The sequence below is a fragment of the Dicentrarchus labrax genome, unplaced genomic scaffold, assembly GCF_905237075.1.
Source record: "Dicentrarchus labrax unplaced genomic scaffold, dlabrax2021, whole genome shotgun sequence".
Taxonomy (NCBI): domain Eukaryota; kingdom Metazoa; phylum Chordata; class Actinopteri; family Moronidae; genus Dicentrarchus; species Dicentrarchus labrax.
The window spans coordinates 72,395-98,543 of NW_026136742.1; the positions used below are offsets into that span (position 1 = coordinate 72,395).

At 38.9% G+C, this 26,149-nt stretch overlaps 4 protein-coding genes and 1 long non-coding RNA gene across 9 annotated transcripts; 4 read left to right on the top strand and 1 right to left on the bottom strand.

Moving 5' to 3' along the window:
- LOC127359609 (uncharacterized) lies at positions 1-4,432 on the bottom strand. 5 transcript variants are annotated; one of them, XR_007882669.1, is made up of 9 exons: positions 4,277-4,432; positions 4,148-4,195; positions 3,741-3,932; positions 2,678-2,825; positions 2,456-2,576; positions 955-1,115; positions 595-742; positions 263-382; positions 50-181 (listed from the first exon to the last, which is right to left on the bottom strand). XR_007882669.1 is itself a non-coding variant. In XM_051393562.1 (8 exons), exons 3-8 carry the CDS (start codon positions 3,792-3,794, stop codon positions 331-333), a joined length of 684 nt encoding a protein of 227 aa, XP_051249522.1. In that variant the 5' UTR covers positions 3,795-3,932; positions 4,148-4,195; positions 4,277-4,432; the 3' UTR covers positions 1-330. The 5 variants fall into 5 exon arrangements, 3 of the variants coding, with proteins under 3 accessions (XP_051249522.1, XP_051249523.1, XP_051249521.1); XR_007882670.1 differs by having other exon boundaries at positions 1-382; positions 505-742; XM_051393562.1 differs by having other exon boundaries at positions 1-382.
- A 685-nt stretch (positions 4,433-5,117) lies between these two features.
- LOC127359632 (uncharacterized) lies at positions 5,118-9,503 on the top strand. The gene is made up of 9 exons (XM_051393599.1): positions 5,118-5,236; positions 5,316-5,363; positions 6,118-6,323; positions 7,320-7,467; positions 7,578-7,698; positions 8,324-8,484; positions 8,690-8,837; positions 9,073-9,191; positions 9,276-9,503. The coding sequence occupies exons 1-9, from the start codon at positions 5,206-5,208 to the stop codon at positions 9,323-9,325; spliced, it is 1,032 nt and encodes a 343-aa protein (XP_051249559.1). The 5' UTR covers positions 5,118-5,205; the 3' UTR covers positions 9,326-9,503.
- Positions 9,504-11,758: 2,255 nt separating this feature from the next.
- Positions 11,759-12,490, top strand: LOC127359605 (uncharacterized). Its single transcript, XR_007882668.1, has 2 exons — positions 11,759-11,818; positions 11,899-12,490. It is a non-coding gene; the product is annotated as an uncharacterized LOC127359605 (long non-coding RNA).
- A 291-nt stretch (positions 12,491-12,781) lies between these two features.
- LOC127359606 (uncharacterized) lies at positions 12,782-16,987 on the top strand. The gene is made up of 9 exons (XM_051393557.1): positions 12,782-12,939; positions 13,022-13,069; positions 13,169-13,371; positions 13,663-13,810; positions 13,910-14,030; positions 14,883-15,043; positions 16,004-16,151; positions 16,309-16,424; positions 16,505-16,987. The coding sequence occupies exons 1-9, from the start codon at positions 12,909-12,911 to the stop codon at positions 16,546-16,548; spliced, it is 1,020 nt and encodes a 339-aa protein (XP_051249517.1). The 5' UTR covers positions 12,782-12,908; the 3' UTR covers positions 16,549-16,987.
- A 1,760-nt stretch (positions 16,988-18,747) lies between these two features.
- LOC127359607 (protein phosphatase 1K, mitochondrial) lies at positions 18,748-26,149 on the top strand. Its single transcript, XM_051393559.1, has 9 exons — positions 18,748-18,880; positions 20,877-21,037; positions 21,141-21,305; positions 22,251-22,423; positions 22,511-22,611; positions 22,742-22,907; positions 24,130-24,274; positions 24,529-24,663; positions 24,749-26,149. The coding sequence occupies exons 2-9, from the start codon at positions 20,927-20,929 to the stop codon at positions 24,878-24,880; spliced, it is 1,128 nt and encodes a 375-aa protein (XP_051249519.1). The 5' UTR covers positions 18,748-18,880; positions 20,877-20,926; the 3' UTR covers positions 24,881-26,149.

Genomic DNA, 26,149 nt, shown 5'->3' on the forward strand with positions numbered 1-26,149 from the left:
TTCCTCCATGTATGCATTTATTGAATAAAAGAACAACAAATACAGAAAGTCTTGAAGTCTGCTGTTATGAGAGCAGGTTGGGTTTAATTGACCAATCAGAGAGCAGGTGACTGGGCCTGAAGGTAGAGCGTCTAAGACGCTGTGATGTCGCTCTTCTTATTCTGGTCTTCATCGGGCCGAGCTGACAGAGACATAACAAGGTATGTATGAATATAAATGCATGTAGTTGTACATTGATGCATCTGTGTGTGTGTGTTCATACCTTTAACAGTAATCCAGCTGTCATGAGAGTCTCCTTCAACCGAGTGGCGACATTTGTAGAGTCCCTCATCAGTTTTGGTCACAGCTTTCGGGTGTAAAGAAGTTGCTGCCAGTTGTATAACTGAGACACAAACACACACAAACACTCAATGCTCACATTATCTTCTTCATTATCTCTATGTAAAGCAGCAATTTCTGAATTTAGGAGCATGTTGGAACTATTTCTTGATGAACAGGATGTACCTTTTGGTTTAAGTTTTTGCACCAAACCTATAAAGAATATTGTAAAGTTTAAAGTAAATAATTATGAACTGAGGTCATGAAATATTTTACTCGATCGGACGGCCATTCTTGTAGTAGAAGGCTTCGAAGTTGGAGGTGAATTCTTTGGTGATTCTGCTTCTATGTAAACAGCGCAGCATCACGTCCTCCCCCTCCAACACAGGAAGTGACGGACTTTCCATAACCACTGTCACAACAGCAGCCAGAGGAACACAGTTTGTTTTAACAACGCTGTCTTTTCCTAAAAGTCTTTTCTTTCTCTTTAGTAGAAAGGGACAAATGCATATTTTGAATAAAGTTATTGGCCCATTACCAACTGGGCATTTGAGCTTGCTAATTGACAGTTACCAAGGGGAAAGAGCTTTTTCAATATAACAGAATGAAATGTATGATAGGGATAAAGGGTACTACTCTGGGTAATGTTGAGGGCGTTGCTCCTCTCCCCTGCTGGATTCTCACACCAGTACACTTCGTCCGACCAGGGATATCCAGAACGGACGGAGCAGGACAGGCTGCGTTCTGAAGACACTTGATTGGGACACTCTGTGATAGTTCCCAGCCAATCGTCAAACCTTGGAAAACAGAAGCACAGTGTGTTGTAACCTCTCAGCTGTGAGTATGAAACCGACTGTGGTTTGTTTGTCCAACACTTTGGTTCACATTTAAATTTGTACAGTCATGATCCACAGAGGATGAAACTAACCTAGCTGGAGTCCAACACCCACTGAAAACATGTCTGACTTTGTGACTGGTTTTTCCTTTTTGCAGATGACATGGTCCTGTTGGCTTCATCAGACCGTGAACGTCAGCCCAATTAGGGGCAGTTTACCACCCCTGCAAACAGAGTGTGAAGCGACTGGGACAATTGTCAACACCTCACCAAGTCTGAGGCCATCATTCTCTGCCCGAAAATAGTAAATTGCACCATTGAAGTTGGGAGGGAGATGTTGCCCCAAGCAAAGGAGTTTAATTATCTCGGGATCTTGGTCATGAGTCACAATAAAATAAAACATGAGATGGACAAGTGGACTGATGCTGCATAAGCAGTACTGCAGGACTGTAGTGGTGAAGAAGAGCTGAGCCAGCAAGGCAAAGTTTTCCAACCCTCACCTATGGCCACAGGCTTTAGGTAGCACCCGAAACAATGAGATGTCGAAGCAAGTGCCCAAAATGAGCTTCCTCAAGAGGAAAGCTGGGCTCAGCCTTAGAAATAGGAGGAGCTTGGACATAGGAAAGGAGCTGGTGCTCCTCTGCGTTGAAAGGAGCCAGCTGAGGTTGTTCAGAAATCTAAATAGGATGAAGAACATAGATAGATGGAGGACGTGCTGCATTAACAAGTCCAGTCTTGGACTTGAGATGTTGTTTCTGTTGTCTTGGGCTCTCGCCAAATATTGTAGTTGGTCTTGAATGATTCCAGCCATATCTGTTTGGGTTTTTTCTCCTTGAAAACAAAACCTTTGATGAAGCATGATTGTTCTGAAACATTAATTGGTTTAATTCAAAATCCATCAAGAACGAGATTTGACATTGGCCGCCTGGTAACCATGTTAACCACGCCAAAACTCATTGCCAGTGGCTCATGGATTGGGTTTTTCTGTCTCAACCTTGACTTTGTCTGATTATTACTTGATCTTGACTTGGACTTTTTGGACTGATTTGCACAAATTTTGGTAAGGACAGTCATGGTTCCAAGACGATGTAATCAATGGCTGTTTCTCTAGCGCTATCATGAGGTTTATATTTGTGTTTCTCGGTGAATTCCTTTAAGTTGTCGTGTGTTCTCCTTTTCTTTGTTGGCGAGATTCTGGGAATAAAAATGGTTATTTTTTCAACTTTCAGATGATCTTATCAACTGCAGTAATCTGGGTTTGTATTTTCATATTCTGACACACGATACAGGTAAAGTCCCAACCTCATCAGCTTCCACTGGGTGTTATTGTCGGGCAGCTGGCAGCTCACAGTGAACGTCTCATTATGGAGGAACTGTGTCCTGTTGTGGCCGATCACGTCTAAGGAAGCTCTCTGAGAATCGTCTGTGTTGGGGTGATGAAAATGGTAAATGGATATCATATAAATTAGTTTAAAAAAAACAACAATAATTGTTATATATATAAAATCCATGTTTGTTGCCTACCAGCCACCCAAACTATTTCGTGCCAATCATGAACATAAACATCAGGTAAGGTTCCATCAGCACCACAGGTGTAAACACCCTGGTGCTCATGGGTAACAGGGCCCAGAGTATAGGAGAAACCTTTAGACGCTCGCTGGCTCACCAGGACCTGTGAGAAGAAAGTAGACCACACAGTTATGGCAAACTGAGACTCACATGTTAGCTTCAAAGCTCCCTTATTAGCTTTCTTACTAAACCCCAGTCTTAGCTTGCAAGTCGTCACGCTTTGGATATTCCCACATGGTGCGATACATTTAAGTGTTAGTGAATGTGTAGGTGTCAGAAATGTTAGCATGTCCAGCTAACTAATATACAACCTCCAATAATAACAGATTAGTTGTGATGAAGTGAAATGACTACATTTGTTTTGGGTTGCAGCTTACATTAAAAAAATGTCCTGTTCATGACCAGCATATTCACTTTGTAGTATGTCCCATGTGTAAAAGCTGGTCCTTGCTGGAGTTTAGGCTAATGTTAGCGGCTCTGCCCTGATATTTATTAGATTTGGTGAAGTTTACACTCCAGCTATACCAGCAATTTCTGCCAGAAAGCTTCTAGAAAGAAAGTCACTACGAAGCTACTTTGTGGTGGATCACAGGACTGTGATTTTTGACCAAAAGTCAATGTTGAAGTGTTATTTTTAGACCTAGTTCAGTTTTATTATTATTTTGTTTCAGACACAGTTTGGTTAAATTCAGGGAACAAAACTACTTGGTTAGGTTTAAGAAGAGACCACGGTTTGGCTTAAAATAGACTCTTTAATAATGTTACCTGTAACCACTCAAATCGATGGTTACAGCTAGAAATGTGAAGATAGTTTTGTGTACCTCTGTCTGAAATCAAGGACCCATTGTTTCAAACATTGCCAAGAATTTTGAAATGTATGTGATTTGCGATGACATACACTTTACAGGTGTAGAAACTAGCTATATGTAAGAGGGGCTCAGGGAAGGGTCAGTTCTCGGGGGCGTGAGAATTTGCCAACCTAAAATTAGCTCTTGGTGAAATATTTAATGCCTCAAACCTTCTTGGTCCTCTCTCCAGGTCCCAACTTGGTCCAAACCAGCTGCAGGTCCATCTTTTCACTGTTGTTCTTTCTGTCAGTGTGTGTGTAACAGTTGACCCACACTGAGATACCAGGTAGGAGAGACTATCATCTTCGTTCCCATAACTGCAGAGTGATTCCTCTTGGGGCTGGTCTCCCGACGCAGCACATCTGATGACAGAAAGAGGTTGAAAATACACAGTACACCTCTCTAGAAGCCTGTTGCACCTTCTTTGTCCTTTTTATCCGGATATGGAGTTTACAACATGCTGGATGTTTGTTTACGCAAGACAAGTCAATTTAAAAAATATTATATATTCTATTGGAGACTAACACAGTTCTGCAGATAAACTGTTGTTTAGTCTGTTTTATTGAAAAATACTCACGATGAGATGAAGTTCCTGTGTTAATCAAGTAGAAGTGGACACACAGTACTAAAAAAAAAGTAAAGGAGTAAAAGATGAGAGTTTTAGTGAATATGTACCAAGTTATAAAATGCACAGTCACACACTTACAGAGCAGTCCACAGACTGAATTGTGTCTCATGTTGCTGAAGTCTATTTTCTGTCACACTGAAGAATATTGAAGCTTTATCAACATGAGGACTCCTGAAACTGTAATGGTGAGGGTTTATAACTGATCTTTGACCACTGATCAGATGTAAATAACTCAGTAAGTCATGTGGCTTCCTCTCTGCCATCTGATTGGTTTGCTAGATGCAGATTGATTTTTGGCTCTGGTCTAAAGTTGAATCATTGTTTAACAAACAAGAGGATCTATCAATCTACCATGTACAGGCTGACTGAAAACAATAAACATTTCTGTGTGGTTTTCCCTTTATCTTATATTGGGGGCGGTTGTGGCTCAGGAGGTAGAGCAGGTCATCCACTAATCAGAAAGTCAGCAGTCCGATCCCCAGCTCCTCCCACTTCAAGTGTCCTTGAGCAAGATACTGAACCTCAAATTGCTTCCAATGCTGAAAGGCGCTGTACAAGTACAGTCCATTTACCATTTGTCTCATTCACTATCAGTGAGAAATAAATAATTATATTCCCAACAAAGTTTCATCGACTGTCACTGTGAGCTGCAAGCATCAGTTATCAGCTGTGGGCTCAGTGTGCAGTGCTTTCAGTCAGCCTGTAGGTGGAACCAAAACATTATTAGGACATTATTAGAAGTGAACAAGACAAAATGGGATGAAGAGAAAACCACACAGAAATGCCTGTCCTCTTGTTTGTTTACCAATGATTCACCTTTAAAACAGAGCCAAAAATCTATATCTGCAACCAGCTAACCAATCAGAGGGCTGGGAGGAAGCCACATGACTTATTTACATCTGATAACTGGCCAAAGACCCTCAAAAAACCCTTACCTTTACACTTTCAGTAGTCCTGACATTGATAAAGTTTCAATATTCGTCAGTGTGAAAATAGACTTCATCAACATGAGACACACTTCAGTCTGTGGACTGCTCTGTAAGTGTGTGACTATATATTTTATAACTTGGTACATCTTCTCTAAAACACTCATCTTTTACTCTTTTACTCTGTTTAGTGCTGTGTGTCCACTTCTACTTTGTGAACACAGGATCTTCATCTCATCGTGAGTATTTTTCAACAAAACAGACTGAACAGTTTATCTGCAGAACTGTTCTGGGGTATTCTGTCAGAATATAGTTTTTTCCTTTAATGCAGAACATGTCTTATTTAAGATGCAAAATTTGGTAACATTTGTAGGCTAAAAGAAGCACTCATAACACAAATAACAAATAACAACAAATATAAGATATCAAACCCAAATGCAGACAATGAGGCTGAACACTACAGATTAATTTGTAAAAAAGTAAATTCAGGCAGGAACAGGTCAAAACCAGATAATAAGTCCAAAAGCCAAACAAATCTAAAAGGGGTAGTTAGAAAAGTCCAACATAATAAATCAGAAAATCCAAAACACTGGGGGAAATGGCTGGAATGCAAAGGAACACACAGACTAAATACACTGTTTCTTTTTCATATGCTCCACTCACATAATCTGATCTCATAGCTTTGAAACAAGCCAATCACAGTGACGCTTGACAATAATAGCTAGAAGTATGGAAAGTTGTTTCTTTAGGAAATCATGTTTGAAAGCTGCTACACTAATACGTCTCAAGAATAAAATATGAAATATTGAAAAACTGCAAACAGAAGATGGAAAGGTTGACGCACAGCCTTGGTAACCCGACTTGTCTTGCATAAACAAGTATCCAGCATGTTGTAGACTCCATGTCCAGATGACCTGATGCTGTTCTGAAGGACAGAGGTGTACCTAGAAAAACTGCTAAAACAGTGTATTTTCTACCTCTTTCTGTCATCAGATGTGCTGCGTCGGGAGACCAGCCCCAAAAGTAATCACTCTGCAAGACTGGGAACATCGCTAGAAGTGTCTCCGACCTGGTATCTCAGTGTGGGCGACACTGTAGAGATCAAGTGTTACACACACACTGACATAAAGAACAACAGTGACAAAATGGACCTGCAGCTGGTTTGGACCAAGATGGGCCCTGGAGAGAGGACGAAGAAGGTTTGGGGCATTGAAATTTAAAACCAAGATTTGTTATAGATATTTTTAGGTTTGGAAAATCTCATGACCCAAACAATTGACCCTTGGCTGATCCCATCCACCCTTACTTTATTGTTTCTATGTCTTTAAAAATGTATGCTGTAGTACATCACTTTTTAACAAAAATAGTGTTATACCATGAAATTCCTCAATATTACCTCAAAATTATTGGTAATTATGGGTACTTGATTTCAGACAGACACACCAAAAGCTGGTAACCATCTACTTGGACAGCTGAAAACGCATACGGAAGAAGTTTTCCTTTAAGGTTTTTTGTCAGAAAGGGTTATATTAAGAAGTAATCTATTTTAACCCAAACAATGGTATTTTCCTCCACCAAACCAAGTGCATTTGTTCCTTTATCCTAACCAAACTGTGGCTGAAACTGAAAATAAGCGAACTAGGTCAAAAATACGAAGTCAACATTGACTTTTGGTGTCACATGCAACACAAACCCCAATCTCTTGGGTGAAAGTCTTGTGCTTGACCAATTCATCCACCACAAAGTCTACTGGGTCACTTGACTTCCTTTCTGGAAGCTTTCTGGTGTTAACGTCCCCAAATCTGAAAAAGGTCAGGCAAAGCCTAGGACATAGCATCCAGGACCAGCTTCCACACATGGGACATACTACAATGTATATATGCTGGTCATGAACAGGACCTTTTCTTTAATGTAAGCTGCAACCCAAAACTATTGTAGTCTAGCTTAGTACTTATTAAGTACTTATCTGTTATTATTGGAGGTTAAACAGTTTTGTCTGTTCTTTATATTTTACTCATGTGTGATGCCTCTACATTCACTCACACTTGAATGTATCGCACCATGTGGGAATATCCAAAGTGGGACAACTCTGCAAGCTAACACTGGGGTTTAGTAGGAAAGCTAATAAGGGATCTTTGAAGCTACCGTGTGAGTCTCAGTTTGCCATAACTGTGTGGTCTACTTTCTTCTCACAGGTCCTGGTGAGCCAGCAAGCGTCTAAAGGCTTCTCCTATACTCTGGGCCCCGTTACCCATGAGCACCAGGGTGTTTACACCTGTGATGATGACGAAACTTTACCTGATGTTTATGTTCATGATTGGCACCGAATAATCTGGGTGGCTGGTAGGCAACAATCCCAAATCTTAAATCAGATATTTAAAAAAAAACAAAAAAACGTTTTTTTTAATTAATTTATATGATATTCATTTACCACCTTCATCACCCCAACACAGATGATTCTCCAAGAGCTTCCTTAGATGTGATCAGCCACAACAGGACCCAATTCTTCCACGATGAGGCGTTCACTGTGAGCTGCCAGCTGCCCGACAATAACACCCAGTGGAAGATGATGAGGTTGAGCTTTTACTTGTATCGAGAGTCAGAATGAAATTACAAACCCTGATTACTGCAGCCGAAAAGCTACAATAATCTAAAAGTTGAAAAAAACAAAAACATTTATTTACAGAATTCCACCAACAAAGACAATACATGAAAGCTAATATTAATTCACTGAAAACCACATATATCAACCTCATGATGGCGATAGAGAAAAAGTCAGGGGATTTTGTCATTTGAATACATCGTCTTGGAACCATGACTGTCCTTACCAAATATTGTGCCATTCAGTCTTGTAGATTTTGAGATATTTCACTACATAAGTGAAAACCTTCACCTGCTGTTTTCATAAGACATTTCACAAAAAAATAGTAAGAGCAGTGTCTGTATTCTTGTCACAAAGTCAGACACGTTTTCAGTGGGCATTTTCAAGTAAGTTTCATCCTCTGGAGATCATGACTGTACAAAATTGAATGGCAATCCATCCAGTAGTTTCTGACATATTTAAGTGTCAACCGAAGCGTTTGATCAACCGCCAGGAAAACATTTCCATCCCTGGAGCCATGCCGATAGCGTGGCTAAAGCAATCTGTCCGATACTCACAGCTAATAGGTGACAACACATTGTGCTTCTGTTTTCCAAGTTTTGACGATTGGTTGGGGAATATCACAGAGTGTCCCAATCAAGTGTCTTCAGACCGCCGCCTGTCCTGCTCCGGACATTCTGCAAACCCCTGGTCGGACGTACCGTACTGGTGTGAGAATCCAGCAGGGGAGAGGAGCAACGCCCTAAACATTAGCACCAGTAATATTTACCACACCTTTTATCCAGCCCCTATTTATACTGTTATATATAATTCAATCAAATAATCAAATTCATGGTTAATAATGGAACAATAACTTCACACTGTTTAAACACATATTTAAAATATGTATCTGTCCCTTTCTACCAGGGGTGAAAAAAATAAATACCACACTATTATTTAAGCAAACTGTGTTCCTTTGTGCAGCTGTTGTGTCAGTGGTTATGGAGAGTCCGTCACTCCCTGTGTTGGAGGGGGAGGACGTGATGCTGCGCTGTTTACATAGAAGCAGTACCACCAACGAAATCACCTCCAACTTCAGAGCCATCTACTACAAGAATGGCCGTCCGATCGGGTAAAATATTTCATAACCTCAGTTCATTATTATTTACTTTAAACTTTACAATATTCCTTATAGGTTTGGGGCAAAAACTAAAACAAAAAAGGTACATCCTGTTCCATAGTTCCAACATGCTCCTAAAATCAGAAATTGTTGCTCTACATTTCTCTTAGTTTACAGATTAAACAAACAAATACTGAAGAAGTGTGAGCATTGAGTGTTTGTTTTCCTCTGTGTGTTTGTGTCTCAGTCATACAACTGACGGCAGCATATTTACACTGAAAGCTGTGACCAAAGCTGATGAGGGAGTCTACAAATGTCGCCACCCAGTGGACAGAGACTCTCCTGACAGCTGGATCACTGTTAAAGGTACGAAAACACACACACACAGATGCATCAATATGAGAATATATGAATTTATATTCATACACACTCTAATTATGTCTCTGTCAGCTGGGCCCGATGAAGACCAGAAGAAGAAGAGTGACAACAAGACCTCTTAGATGTTCTCTGGCAACGCTCCACATACAGGCCCAGTCACATGCTCTCTGATTGGTCAATTAAACCAACCTGATCTCATAACAGCAGACTTCAAGACTTTCTGTATTTGTTTCTGTTCTGCATCACATTAAAAGCTACATGTGCAAGTTTTCTGACTTATAAACCTGTAAACACACATTACTCAACTGTTACTATTCTCATTGTTTGCTGCTGCATAAATCCATTATTGTGTCTATAAGCACAAATTTTAGGCCCTTCGTGCTGTTTTGTATTTCTACTCCACTACATCTCAGAGGCAAATATTGTACTGCATCGTATCGGCATATATGTTTTTTTATACAGAACATATAATGCAGAAAATGCTTGGGGTGATTTAAAAATGGTGTCATCACATAGTTCAGGATTATTCAGATCCTCTACTTAAGTAAAAGTACTAATATCCTGTTGTGAAAACACTCCACTTAAAAGTCCTTCATTATAAATCTTACTTGAAGGTCCAGTGTGTAGGATTTAGTGGCATCTAGAGATGAAGTTGCAGATTTTCCAAGCACAAGGAAGATACTACTTGTCAGACAAAATGGGATAAAGGGAAAACCACACAGAAATGCACATTCTCTGGTTTGTTTAACAATGATTTACCTTCAACCCCCAGAGCTAAAAATCTATATCCGCAACCAGCTAACCAATCAAAGGGCTGGGGCTGGGGCTGGATGAGTTATTTATAGCTGATCAGTTGTCAAAGACCCTCAAAAAACCCTCAACATTACAGTTTCAGGAGTCCTCACGTTAATAAAGCTTTGATATTCTTCAGTGTGACATAGACTTCAGAAACATGAGACACACTTTAGTCTGTGGTCTGCTCTGTAAGTGTGTGACTTTATATTTTATAACTTAATACATCTTCACAAAAATACTTTTCTTTTAAAATCTTTTACTCCTTTATTCTGTTTTTCAGTGCTGTGTGTCCACTTCTACTTTGTAAACACAGGATCTTCATCTCATCGTGAGTATTTTTCAACAAAACAGACTGCACAACAGTCTATCTGCGTTTTTCTCTCAGAAAATAGTATTTTTCTTTAATGCAATATCTATAAATTATGCATGCAAAGATGTTTTATTGAGCAATTTATGATGCAAAATCTGGTCACATTAGGTGGCATTTGGTTGTCACGAATGGTCAAACAGGGTAACGAGGATTACAAGATATTGGACCCAAATGTAGACAGTGAGGCTGAACTGGTGCAGTACAGATTATTTCATAACAAAAGGTGCAAATACAAAAAGGTTGACAGTAAAGTTAAGTTCAAAACCAGAGTCCAAAAAACAAACAAATCTAACGTGGGTAGCCAACAGAAGTGGCAAAAGTATGAATGTTCGACTCAAGAAGAGTACAGATACTTGTGTAAGAGTAGAAGTGCTGATTCTTTACACAAGTGAAAGTGTACAAGTACATTCTCTGAAATGTTCTCAAAGTAAAAATTCTCTCTTGGTTCCTTCTGAAGGACATTTCTACTGACTGTTAGTACGGGCTGTTTCATCTTCTTCTTTGTCTTTTACATTGTTTTTGTCATGTTACGGATGATATGCACTAAAAAAATTAAATTTAGCATGTTTTGAAAATGTAAGGAGTAGAAAGTATATTATATATTTGTGTACATTTCATTACAGTTACAAGTATTTGTACTTTGTTACTTCTCATTTTGCTTAGCCAGGAAATCCAAAGTCCAACAATATAAAGTAAAAAAAACAATGTAGAAGGCTCAAAACAATGGAAAACTTGACATAACGACATTTAAAATCACAGATCTTACCAGTAGTGCCGACTGTTTTCTTACTGTGACTTAAGAGCACCCTTACGCCTTCTGTCATCAGATGTACTGCGTCGGGAGACCAGCTCCAAGTGGAATTACTCTGCAGTCGTGGGAACAAGGATGATAGTCTCTCCAACCTGGTATCTCAGTGTGGGCGACACTATAGAGATCAACTGTTACACACACACTGACAGAAAGAACCATAGCGACAAGATGGACCTGCAACTGGGTTGGACCACGATGGGACCTGGAGAGCGGACCAAGAAGGTTTGGAGAATCAAAATTTAGACCAAGATTTCTTAGAGAGAAATTTTTGGGTTGCTAAAATCTCATGACCAAAACAATTTACCTTTCAATGAAACCATCCATCCTTAGGGTCTATTTTAGACCAAACCATAACCTTTTCCTAAACCTAACCAGACACCATTGTTTTGTTATAGTACAGCACTTGACTTGAGCTCTTCAATTGCGCTGCACATTGTGATTTCCTAGCGTTTTTTAGAAAGACAGGATGGACACGGAGGGGGACTATGCCTCTCCATTCGCTGTTCGGGGGAGGGTTTTAACTAGCAGCCAATAAGAGAGCTGTGAAGCTAAAATGTTACCCATGAGCACCAGGGTGTGTCTACAAATGCTGGCACCCGATTGAAGGAGACTCTCATGACAGCTGGCTCACTGTTAAAGGTACTAACACACACATGGATGCATCAATGTACAAATACATGCATTTATATTCATACACACTCTCGTTATGTCTCTGTCAGCTCGGCCAGATGAAGACCAAAAGAAGAAGAGCGACAACAAGACGTCTTAGATGTTCTCCGGCAACGCTCCACATACAGGCCTAGTCACATGCTCTCTGATTGGTCAATTAAACCAACCTGCTCTTATAACAGCAGACTGCAATACTTTCTGTGTTTGTTTCTGTGTTCTGCATCAGATTAAAAGCTACTTGTGCACCTGTAAACACACATTACTCAACTGTTCCTATGTCTTCTCCAACACCTGTTTTAAGATTTACCAAACATCTGTGGTATAATGTGTCAACTGTTGAAGCAAATAAGTTGTTTTGAGACTAAACTAGTAAATAAAACTTGGTGGTAACATTTGTATTAAAAAAAATCCATTGAAGTTCCTTTATTCAGATAAATTCTGTTTAAATAAGTTTGGAGAAATGCTGCATATAAATTACTTTTTTTATTATTAAATTTACTTTAATTAAGTGAATGGAATTAGTACAATCAACTTAATTGAATCAAGTTACCTCAACAATAAATATTTATTACTTCTACTCAAAGTAAATATATTTCATGCTTAAATTGTTTGATTTAAATAAACTTGAGTGGAACTAACTCATCAGGTTTTACAGTTTTTGAGAAAGACAAGAAATTATTAATTTATTATTAACATTATTATTATTATATTATTATTTGTGCTCTAGAAAATCGTGTTTTCAGCAAGTTCTTAACTTTATTAATTAATCATTTATTTCTCACTGATAGTGAATTGGATAAAACGAGATAAAGGGAAAACCACACAGAACAGCTAGTTCTCTTGTTTGTTTAACAATGATTCACCTTTAAACCCTTAGAGCCAAAAATCTTTATCTGCAAACTAGATAACCAATCAGAGGGCTGGAAGGAAGCCACATGACCCACTAAGAATATTTCAGGTTGACCAGTTGGAAATAAATATTGTCATTACAGTTTCAGGAGTCCTCATGTTGATAAAGCTTCGATATTCTTCAGTGTGACGGAAAACAGACTTCAGCAACATGAGACACACTTCAGTCTGTGGTCTGCTCTGTAAGTGTGTGACTGTATATTTTATAACTTGGTACGTCTTCACTAAAACTCTCATCTTTGACTCCTTTACTCTGTTTTTCAGTGCTGTGTGTCCACTTCTTGTTTGTGAACACAAGATCTGCATCTCAAAGTTAGTATTTTTTACCAAAACAGACTGAACAGTTAACAGTTTATCTGCAGTGTTTAAAACTACAATAAATTAAAACTCTCTTTAAAACTCTGTCATCAGATGTACAGTGTCAGGACGTCCCACCCACCCCATTTTATTTGTCATCCGTGTTTGCATTTATGGAGGTTTCTCCTCCTCGGTACCTCAGTGTGGGCGACACTGTGGAGCTCAACTGTACAACATTCAGTATCGGTTGGAACAGAAGCGAGACCTACCTGCATCTGGTCTGGACCAAGATGGACCCTGGAAACAGAACCAAGACGGTTTGGATCACTGAAACACTCCACTAGCTAGCTAACTGACGAATCTTTGCCCTGAGTCGCTATAAACTGAATATTGATATCGATTGAGATTTATAAACAGTAGTTGGGAAACAGTTGGTTTGGTTTTCTCAGTTAAAAATGAAAATCCATCTTCTGCAAAGTACACTGACTGACATGCTGACCAACATTTGTAGTTACATTAGAGCAGATAAACACAGTTTAATCTGTTCTTTACACTTTAGTGAACAGCCAATTTAGGAAACTAACGTGTGATCTACTCTCCTCTCACAGGTCCTGGTGAGCCAACGAGGCTCTAAAGTCATCTCCTATAGGCTGGGCCCTGTTACCCATGAGCACCAGGGTGTTTACAGCTGTGATATTGACTTAAGCTCACCTAATGTTAAAGTTTTTGATTGGCACCAAATAATCTGGGTGGCTGGTTAGCATCAAACACTTATTTTATATAATATGAAACTAATTATTACAGTGATTGATGTTTTTTATGATTTATCACCTTCGTCGCCCCCCCCCCAAATAGATGATTCTCCGAGAGCCTCCATATACATGATGAGCCACAACAGGAACCAGTTCCTCCCCAATGAGATCTTCACTGTGAGCTGCCATCTGCCTGACGGTAACACCCACTGGAAGATGATGAGGTTCGAATAACATATTAATTATGAATAATTAATATGATCATTAAATACCATGAACGACTGAAGTTGAATTCTTGATTTTAATGTGTGCTAAATATACATAAAATTAAACACAGTAAACCTTTACATAAACATTTCATGTGAAGAAAACTAAATGAAATTGTTATATTTAGTTATGTTTATATTGTTATTTAAGGTCTAAACTTCTAAAAGAATTTAACATAGTCTTCACTCTCTGATAAAGACAGTCTGACAGTCTCCTCCTGGATTAGAAAAGTTAAAACAACCAAAGGGCTGATAGAAAACTGGGAAGAAAACACTGAATTGTATAATGAAATGAAATGAAATGTATGATTGTTAGAAATTATAAATAATACATAATGCAGACAAATAATTGTATGAAAAGTTCCTAGAAATATCAGGAAAACTCGTCTGATCACATATACTTTGGGTTCATTGTACAGTTTGTACTGATATTTTTATTATTGAAAATAATATGAAATATCCATAAAAGTCACATAGTCAGGGGCCATCAGTTTACACAATGATAGAAAATGGGTCCCTTGAGGAAACATTTATTTTTTTTGTAGGCGATCTAAGCAGCTCAGAACTTGCTCAGGTGGCGTTAAGAGGTTTTATACATCCAAAGATTTCTATAAAATCCCTTTATAGTCGGTAAGTTTCATCCTCTGGGGACACTGACTAAACAAAATTTAATGGCAATCCATCCGATAGTTGTTGAGATATTTAAGTGCAGACCAAAAACGCGATGGACCAACCATACTGCTAGCGTAGCTCAAACCAATCAGCCTCATACACGAGGTTTGTAACACATTGTGCTTCTGTTTTTTAAAGGTTTGACAAGTCGTTTGGGACAATCACAGAGTGTCCCAATCAAGTGTCTTCAGACCGCCGTCTGTCCTGCACCGTCTGTTCTGAATATCCCTGGTCGGAAAAACTGTACTGGTGTGAGAATCCAGCAGGAGAGAGGAGCAACAGCCTCAACATTAACACCGGTAGTGTACCACACCCTATTTATACTGTTATATCTATTAGACTGTAACACACTAGCCACCCAGGAACATGCCAGTTCACAATGGCTCCCCATTTTATCCTCAGGATAATTATAATAATAACAATCCATTCAGGATTGGCTGCCACATTACAAATGGCCGCTGTGGCACACACTGCATCGGTTCCTCACCACTCAGACAGGTGTATAAAAATTTAATAGATTTAAAAACTATAATAACAATAGTAGTAATAATAGTTAAATAAAAGCTTGACTAAAAGACAACAAAAAGACAAAACAGAACAAAGACAAACACAATGTACAAGAGGGATAATAAAATGTTGTCTATTAAAAATGTAACATATGAACATAAAATAACATAAATAACATCTATAATCATTCTTAAGCAAGTTTAGTTTATGTTGCTCAAATGTGCAAGCAGCAGGGGAGAGAACCCAAATGCAGACAACTGAGGCAAAGCTGAAGCAGTTCAGGGATTTAATGCGCAAAATCAAGTAAGGGTCGAAAGATTTTGCTGCCACCTAGTGGCTAAAAGATTAAACCTGCTATCTCCCAGAGTTCCTCAGCACTCACACAGGTGTAGGTGCTGAAGCCAACCAATAGAGACAGGACTGAAGAACTGGAGGGAGGGCAGAAAGAGCTGGGAAAACAGCCTTGGAGGACAAGTACCCTCAAGAAAGTAGATTAATTTAACTGTTTAAAGGAAAAGAAACCTTTGAAAAATGATTTATGTTGGAATTCTGTTAAGTTTAAAGTTTTTCCCTTGTGATGTTTTTACCTTTTATTTTGCCTGTTTTTTCAGTTTTATTTCACTGCCCCACCCTACCTGCCCTGGTGAACCTCTAACAACATCACAAAGGGGGAAAAGCTCTCCTAGCAGGCTACTTAACGAGCTAACAGTCAGTCAGCCAGCTCTAAATGCAAACTGTGCTCCTCTGTGCAGCTGCTGACAGGGTGGTCCTGGAGAGGCCATCGCTTCCTGTGACGGAGGGGGAGGACGTGATACTCCGCTGTTTACATAGAAAACCAACCCAAGTAAAATTCTCCTTCAACTTCAATGCCACCTACTACAAGAATGACCAGCTGATCGGGTAAAATATTCCATAAAAACATACAAAAACTAAAGCCAGCTTCAGCACTGGGTGGATGGATGAACTGCTGTTGGTGAAGAAATAGTTCCAACATGTTCCTAAATGCTCCTGGATAATATGAGCATTGATTGTTTTCCTCTGTGTGTTTGTGTCTCAGGAATACAATTGACAGTTTATTTACACTGAAAGCTGTGACCAAAGCTGACGAGGGAGTCTACAAATGTCGCCACCCGGAGGACGGAGACTCTTCTGACAGCTGGATTACTGTTAAAGGTATGAACACACACACAGAAGCATCAATGTACAAATACATGCATTTATCTTCATACACACTCTCGTTATGTCTCTGTCAGCTCGGCCCGTTGAAGACCAGAATAAGAAGATCACAACGTCTTAGATGCTCCACCTCCAGGCCCAGTCACCTGCTCTCTGATTGGTCAATTAAACCCAACCTGCTCTCATAACAGCAGACTTTAATACTTTCTGTATTTCTATATCTACCAGGGTTCCCACTGTTTGAAGTTTGAAGAGTTTTTCATTCATTTTCTGACCTATTAGCCTATTAACGTACAATTAACCACAACAGCAAATGTAATCTGAGTGAGGGGCTAAAATACAGTTACCCGGACAACATCAATTATTTCCAGGATATTTTGTCATTTTAATCAATTTCCAGGTGTTTCCATGACTTGAAAACTAATCTAAATTTCCAGGTTTTCCAGATATTCCAGGATGAGGGGGAACCCTGACCTAAATGTGTGCATGTTTCTGTTTATGAATCTGTAACACATTACACTCATCTAGCAATAAAAAGAAGCAATAAAACTGAAAAACAATATTCTGTTAAAGGTATATCATAAGTTTGTTTTGTTTTTTAAAAATGTTACTTAATCAAAGTTTATTTGTGTGGCACCTATCAGTTCACAGTTCTTCACAACCTGCTAATAGGACATTAAAAATGATAAGAATGTGATAAAATAGATTCAATAATAGTAGTAATAGAGTTACATAAAGACTAGACTAAGAAACTAGATCAAATAGATCAAAAAGACAAACAAAACACTGACAAATACATTTTTTAAAAGGGATATAAAATATATAATGGTAATACAATTTACAAAATAAATGTGATAAAATGGGTGAATGAAGTTATATTAATTCTTAAGTAAAAGACAGGCAGAAAGAGGCAGGTTTTAAGTTTGATTACAACACAGTAAAGGATACGTAGGACCCAAATGCAGACTGAGGCCGAGCTGAACCAGTTAATGCACAAAATATCATCTACATGTGTTTATGAATCTGTAAAAATTATAAAAATGTAAGTAAATATCTGTCTAATATAGGAAACATCAGGGACAAGAAAACACTGAATTTGTCAAAAAAGAAGGTTATTAGGTCTGTATGATTGTCAAAAATTATTTAAAAATACATAACACAGACGGAGAAATGTATAAAAATCCCGGTAAACTGTGACAGTGTTACAGCATCAGTAATACCAGGAACCCTTAAACTGAACCAGTAATGTTCAGTGTTGTGAGTTGGCCTGTAGAGGGAACTGTAGGATTACAGTAAACATTACAGAGCTTCCACCTTCATGACAGAGTTTAATGACATTATAGAAGTTATACATTTATCTGAATAATTATGAGGGAATCTGTATCCATCAACCAGCTATAACCGGTGCAATTACAATTACTTTTTCTGTAGAATATGAATACAACTCAAACTGTTTCCAAAGTCCTAGACCACTTAACTGCACATTTTATGTTCAATTTGTATCAAAATATTGGATCAGTAATGGATCATAAAATATTTTATTTTATGATTAACAGTTTATTGTTTTTCAGAAAATTTAAACATACACACATATCCATCAGAAAAATGAAGCAAGTACACAAACAACAAAATAGAATGAAAGGAAGACCTAGCGCGACCACAGACAAAAACTAAACTATAAATACATTTTATTTTATTTTAGGATTAGCTGTCAAAGTATATTGTTATATAAAGTTTAAACGTGAAAAGTTAATATAATGATAAAGTTATTATGTTTTAAAGTTAAAAGTTGTTATAACGATAAAGTTATTATTTTTTAAATTGAAAAGTTGTTATAACGATAAAGTTATTATTTTTTAAAAAGGTTTTATATTAAAACAAAATGATCATGTAACATAACATTTCATGTTATTATAATAATAATAATAATAATAATAATAGTATTTTGTTACAAAACGTTTCTTGCTATATCATAAGTTTGCTATATCATAAGTTTGTTTTGTTTGTTTGTTTGTATATGATAAATGTTACTTTAAATACTTATAGCTACATTTTAACTGTCAGAAACAGGATACCAGTTACTACTACTACTAAAACTGCTACTAAAATAACTAATATAGTTTGTTTTACTTTAAAAATAAGGAGCAAACAAATGTTAAAAGTGTTGAAAGGTCGAGAGAGGTACAGAAACAGTGGGAGAGAGAGAGACCCAACGTTCCTTCCTGCCTGGCTTGGCGCCAAAAAAACAAACACGCTCGGCGATGACGTCGGGCCCTCTCGGATTCTGATTGGTCGGCTGCGGCTCAGTTTAAATGCCCTCGAGCCGAGCCCCCCCAACAGCCACAGCGCGAGGGCGACTGACGGCTCGAGGCAGCTGCGGGAGCTCTGGACACCTGTTGCCACGGAAACAAGAGCGGCGGGAAAAAAATACCAATAAAAGAAACCAGAAGAAGGCGAGTTTCTGACATTTTGACTTCATTTTAAGGTTAATTAGTGTGTAAACAGTGATTTTTTAAACTGAAAACCGCCTTACAACGACTTTATAGTGACTTTATTTACAATATACAACGATATTATACATTGTTATTTTTTTTAGAGTCTGTTGTATCGTTATAATTATGTAGTATTGTTGTTTTTGGCGGTACTGTATATATGCAGGAGTGGAAGGAGCTACAACAGGGCTGGGAGGGTTACTGTAAAACTGTAATCTGATACAGTTACTAATCACCTGATAAAGAAGGTTGTTAGTTACATAATCCAAGTATCACAGTATTAAAATAATGGATTACTTTCTTTTGGATTATCTCAACACTAAATGTGCAAATAAAAACACTAGAAAGTAAATATCAATATTGATGCAAGTGAATTTAAGTAGTTTTTTTGTATCCTGATTTTGTTTGTAGTCAATTACTTCCCTACTTAAATATGCATTTAAAATATTACTCAACAAGTACAAGTACCTAAATATTAGAAAAAAGTGCTTAAAGTAGCAAAAGTAAAAGTAGTCATATTGAAAGATGATGTGTTATTATTATTGTTACCGATGCACTTCTGTAATGAGCATATATTGTATATTTAACTATACTGTTTGATATATTTTACATACAAGAAAAACAAATGATGAACTTATAAAACTTTATGTATTGTGATTATATTTCTTCACATTAAAGTCAATGCAATGTAACTAAACCTGTTAGGAAATAATATTTCCCTTTAAATTTTAGTAGCTTAAAAGTATAAAGTAGCATAAAATAAACCCCCACTATATACACTGTCACTATATGCTTTATGCCAGTTTTCTGTATATTTTCAGACGTTTATATCTTTTTTCTGCAGCGTATTTTGGGTCTAAATATTTCTTTGTGCATTCATAATCATATATGTGATTAAACAGCATAAAGCCCTTATTTAAAATAGGTTCCAGGAAGGCCTAATCTATACAAAACAGGAAGCTGAACATGAATACTGGTGCGTCTGTCTGTGCAGCCTCTTGATCTACAGCGTGCAAACAACCCAAATACGCATGTGCATTGTTGTGTTTTGTCAACAACAAGGGTCACAGTGTGTTGCAGTCTGTGCACACTGTTCTGGATGTAAAGGTCATAAAGTTAAACGTCTCTGACGTGTTTAACTCCAGAGGCTTGTGAGGTGATCGATGTTATTAATGTTGACCAACAACACAGCTTTGTTTGCTCTGGAGAACCACTTTACGCACACGCTTGGCAAGGAGGTGAAAATGGTGGAGGAAATGGGGTAAAGGGGACGACTACGGAGTTTATCTATAACGCAGCTTTTTACACGTTTAAATAACTTTATTAAAGCATGCTCGGCTTTAATCCTTCAAAATAAAAGCTCTTGAGCGTGCACTCAAATAAAAACTGGGGTTTTAGGTTTTTCGGTCAGCAGCTAATTTTAAAAAAAGGTGTCTGTTTCCCAGATGAAGTGAGACACAGTATTTTTAGAGCCTGGGTCCTGGTGTTTTTGTCCTACTTGTAACGGATAGGAGACGACACACTGCTGAAACACAGCAGGAGACTGAGGGCTATTTGTGGACACAGAGATGAGGAGTGGACAGTGCGATAGAGAGAGGATGATAATCCTCGTTAATGTCAGCCAGAAAGATTAAACTCATAAATCTTGCCAACAGCTGACCCGCCTCCTCTCGCTCCTCTTCCTCTTCACTGTCACACCTTAAGTGACCCCAAAATATTACAATATTTGTAGCCTTTGGGTTCAAGGACGTCATTTCTTCTTATTTTTTATTTTAAATGCTTAATCCTAGTGCCATTAATCATTGAGGTCATTTATGAAGCTAAGTTATTGTCATTAAAACTAGTATTTTATGAAGTTATACTCTTGCTGCTGTTGGTTCAGTGGACTATTATTGTTACCTGTGTGTTATTATTATTAGTATTTATGCTCTTACATTGTCTTATACCTATATTTCAGAAACCCGCTGCCTGGCCAGGTGTTTTCCTCCACAGCTGTTAAAGACAGCCATGTCGTCTACAGTGCTGCTCAATCTGCTGCGTTGTGGTCGCTCCACCATCGCCAGACAGACCTTCCTCGCCGCACGCTCCTCGCCAGAAACCTCCACAGCTTCCGGGAAGGTGAATGTACACAAAGTGAAAATCAAACCCACACACACTGCAGCTTTTCAAAGATGATAACACATTAAACATTCAGCTAACTGTATTAATTAACGCCCTGCAGTTGGTTGGGGTGGTGGGCGTACGACAGGCCAGCGGGTCGGCCCGCTTTGACAGCGACGGCAGTGGCCAGCCGGTCACCTGGGACTCATTTGGTATCTGGGACAACAGGATAGAAGAACCAGTGCTGCTGCCCTCCAGTATCAGATATGGAAAACCCATTCCACAGGTAACTGGACACATCGTGTATCTATTGTTTGAAAATATCACCTCAAATAAAATATAAGGTACTGCCGCCAGAAAATGTAACAACGTAAAATACAAAATAGGCTGGTAGGTTGGATAGATGAATAACAAACAGATGAAAGGGTTAATTAGCCAGTAAGTTTGTTGGTAGGTTGGTTGGTAGGTTGGTTTGTTGGTAGGTTAGTTGGTTCGTAGGTAGGTTAGTTGGTTCGTAGGTAGGTTAGTTGGTTCGTAGGTAGGTTAGTTGGTTCGTAGGTAGGTAAGTTGGTTCGTAGGTAGGTTAGTTGGTTCGTAGGTAGTTTAGTTTGTTAGTAGGTAGGTTAGTTGGTTCGTAGGTAGGTTAGTTGGTTCGTAGGTAGGTTAGTTGGTTCGTAGGTAGGTTAGTTGGTTCGTAGGTAGGTTAATTGGTTCGTAGGTAGGTAAGTTGGTTCGTAGGTAGGTTAGTTGGTTCGTAAGTAGGTTAGTTGGTTCGTAGGTAGGTTAGTTGGTTCGTAGGTAGGTTAGTAGGTAGGTTAGTTGGTTCATAGGTAGTTTAGTTTGTTAGTAGGTAGGTTAGTTGGTTCGTAGGTAGGTTAGTTGGTTCGTAGGTAGGTAAGTTGGTTCGTAGGTAGGTTAGTTGGTTCGTAGGTAGTTTAGTTTGTTAGTAGGTAGGTTAGTTGGTTCGTAGGTAGGTTAGTTGGTTCGTAGGTAGGTAAGTTGGTTCGTAGGTAGGTTAGTTGGTTCGTAGGTAGGTTAGTTGGTTCGTAGGTAGGTTAGTAGGTAGGTTAGTTGGTTCGTAGGTAGGTTAGTTGGTTCGTAGGTAGGTTAGTAGGTAGGTTAGTTGGTTCGTAGGTAGGTTAGTAGGTAGGTTAGTTGGTTCGTAGGTAGGTTAGTTTGTTGGATGGATGAATAATGGATGAAATGATGAACTGACTGTCTCCTCTCTCAGGTCAGTCTGTCCCGGGTCGGCAGCGCTTCCATTTTGGGTCTCAGGAAGCAGAACGAGGACCGTCTCCGTATCGCCCGTATCCACGACAACCTGCTTTACTTCGCCGTGTTCGACGGCCACGGCGGCCCGCATGCCGCCGACTACTGCTACACTTTTATGGAGAAATTTATAAGGTTGAAACCTCTGAATATTCCAGCGGTTCTTATTGGAATATTAATATAAGTTATTTATATTGATCCGATTATTGATTGTTTGTGCAGAGACGCTCTGGAGGAGGAAGATGATCTGGAGAAAGTTTTAAAGAAAGCTTTTTTAGATGCTGACAAGGCTCTACACACACACCTCAGCTACTTCAACAACGGTGAGACACACAGAGAAGTACAGAATATATTAACTATAATATAAGTACATACTGTATTTACTGCAGGCTGCTGGAAAGTATTGTAAAGTAAAGTAGTAAATAAGTATCCATCCCTCTCGTCCTCCTTCAGCCTCCTTCCTGACAGCTGGCACCACGGCGACGGTTGCTATGCTGCGTGACGGCGTGGAGCTAGTGGTCGGTAGCGTTGGTGACAGCCGGGCGATGCTGTGCAAGAAGGGACGAGCCACCAAACTCACCAAAGATCACACACCTGACCGCAAGGACGAGAGACACAGGTACACACTGATCCCCTTTATACCACTGTACCAACTATCACTACTATGATCAATAATACTTTTACTACAGCTACTACTGCATACAGGTGCCTGTGCAGTATGTTTAATATTACATACAGACATTAAATTAAAAATTATATGAATAAATACAAACAAAATACATAATATAACCATTATAAATTATAAAATTGTTGAAAAACTAATTGAAAATGCAATAGTTTTAAGGTTTATTGGATTCTTTTCTCACAATTTCATGCTTATAACATATATTTTGCCTGCATTTATTCATATTTTTCCACTTTTATAGTTACTGCTAGTGGTATCATTATAATAGCATATACTCATATTAGAATCACAACCTTACTGCAAGGTTGTTACAGTTAACTAAAACTAGGCCCGAGATGACGTCCTCTATGTCTTGTTTTGTCCACAACCTGAAGATAATTCAGTTTACTGTCACAGAGGACTAAAGAAACTACATATATTCTCATTTTAGAAGCTGAAATCAGAGAATGTAGACAATTTCTCATAAAAAAATGACTCAAAACATTAATCTGTTGCCAAAATAGTTGCTGTTTTTTGCACTTGTTAAAGAAAAATAAGATTTCAAAGACTCATTAGATTCAGAGTCCGACATCAGGGACTTTACATGATGGCAGCTGTGATGCATTCATATGATGTTGTCATTGTTGCTACCAGGAAGACCAACAGCAGCAGGGAGCACAGATAGAGCATTGTTCTTTGTTTAAGACACCGCAGACTGAAGTGTTGTTTCACATGGGATTAATATAACTACTGAGATTTACCCTTCCTCCTCTGATCAAATATACTTCAGTCGTATACAGAGTGAGCAGAGCAGCAGGAAGACAGTGGAGCAGCAGGGTTCAGGTTTCCCTGCAGCCAATCAGGTTGTAAATAGACTCTACGGTATGTTGGCAGCGAGTCGGTGCCTTGCTCGTGGACTCTCCTGCACACACACACGAGGTCCGGTTCATCGAAAATGTTTGGTTGACAGGTTTGGGATTCCCTTCAGCTCAAAGCAGCTGTTATGTAAGTGCAGAGCGAGGCTATGTTTAACTCTGGAGAAACACGTTAACGCCTCAGTGTCCAGTTTCTGACCTACAGACACATAACTGTCCTTAAACGCCACTCATTTGTCTTAAAGATGCAATAAAAAGGATTTAAATTAATTAAAAGGGTCTTTTTTTGTATCTGTGTTCAGGATCCAGAGGTTCGGCGGCTTCGTGACGTGGAACAGCGTCGGTCAGGCTAACGTTAACGGGCGGCTCGCCATGACTCGCAGCATCGGCGACTTCCACCTGAAAACCAGCGGCGTCATCGCTGAGCCGGACACACAGCGAGTCAATGTGAGTCTCACTGCAGCTTCATCCGACCTTTGACCTTTACTCTAGTTGATTACAGGTTTTACTTTAATTATGTTAAACTAAACTAAAACTAGCTTTGTACCGTTACATAATTTATTGTTGGCTAAAATCAACACAGTTTGTCCAAATTAATTAAATAATTAAAAGGGCTAACAATATCACGTAAACATACATGTTGCACCTTTAAATAAAGGTTGAGTTAAATAAAGGAGATCCTGACCGCTTTGTCTCTGCAGGTCCAGCACGCCAACGACTCCTTCCTGGCTCTGACCACCGACGGCATCAACTTCCTTCTGAGTGACCAGGAGATCTGTGACGCCATCAACCAGTGCCAAGACCCCACAGAGGCTGCTGACGTCATCGCACAGCAGGTACCCGGCGCTCTCTCTTTCGCTCTTACCGTCACCCTCTCTCGGAGTTAACGGCAAATATCGTGTGTGTTGTTTTTTTTTAAAGGCGATGCAGTACGGCTCGGAAGACAACGCCACCATCATCGTCGTCCCTTTCGGAGCCTGGGGGAAACATCAGAGCTCCAACGCCGTCTACAGCATGAGCAGGAACTTCACCTCAAGCGGGAGATGGGCGTAGACACACACACCCACCACACAAAAACATCACAGAGCTCTATAACAGTCGACAAAATGAGTGTGACTTGAAGGAAACAAATTTTTTTTATCTGTGAACCACCCTGAATTCACCTGACCGTCAGGTTGTGACCCACAGTAGTGCCGGCTTTAGCTTTCCCAGCTGATAGTCAACAGTGTACATAGAGTGTATATTAATATATTGTACATACAGAGAGATTTGCTGCAAGTGTCTAGTTTGTTAATCTGTGTGCTTCTTTTGCGTTTAGACAAAACATTTAACATCCCTTTTTGTGTTTTTCTCAAACTTCCAAATTGTCGACTCATCAGGAAGTAAGAAGTGCGGTTTTGTCTCAGTTTGAGCTCAGTGTGGCCTGGAGGTTTTCCAGAGGACTTAAAAGGAGTTCACACTGCGGGCACGAGTCGCACAAATCTGATTTTATTTTTGTGACTCAGATCTTTTTTTTAATGACAGTGTGAACAGAACAAATCACACTGAATCTGATCTTTTTCATTCTGATTCAGGACACTTTGGTATGTGGTTGGGGGGGTTTATACAATAAAAGTTGTGAAATAATTACCAAGAAATACCTATTTTGATACTTTGAGGCATCAAAGTCTGCTAGCTAAGTTTTTGGACCTCAGTAGTTCTAAAACCCGGTGTACAGCAATGCTAGTGAGCTAACGCTAAGAGAACATCAACAGTGTTAGGGGTTAGGGTTGTGAAATCTGATTTTGGCCACATTTATATGGTGGCTTTGGCTCAAGAGGTAGAGCGGGTCGTTTTTTGATCCGAAGGTTGCCGGTTGGATACCTGGCTCCTTCCACTGCATGCCGAAGTGTCCTTGAGCAAGATACTGAACACCAATTTGTTCCCTATTCATCGGTGTATGAATGGTTGAATGTGACATGTAGTGTCAAAGCACTTTGAGTGGTTGGAAGACTAGAAAAGGAGCTTTACAAGTACAGTCCATTTAAAAAATAATGTAAACAAACAAAATCTGATCTGAGCAATAAATCAGAGTGGAGCGGTAAGGCTCGCAATGTGAACGCTGCCATAGAGAACGAACAAATGATGTTTAATTATGTTTACTTTGTTACCTGCCAGGTTTGCTAAATCATAACACATAAGAAAGTGATATAAAGATTACATTGAATTTTCCACTGGTATTCACCAATTTATTGTTTGAGAGGAGGAAAGTCTGAAGTAACCGAGGGAAACATCATCAATAACAAACATCACATAAAGAAATAAAGGCGAAGTAAAACCTGA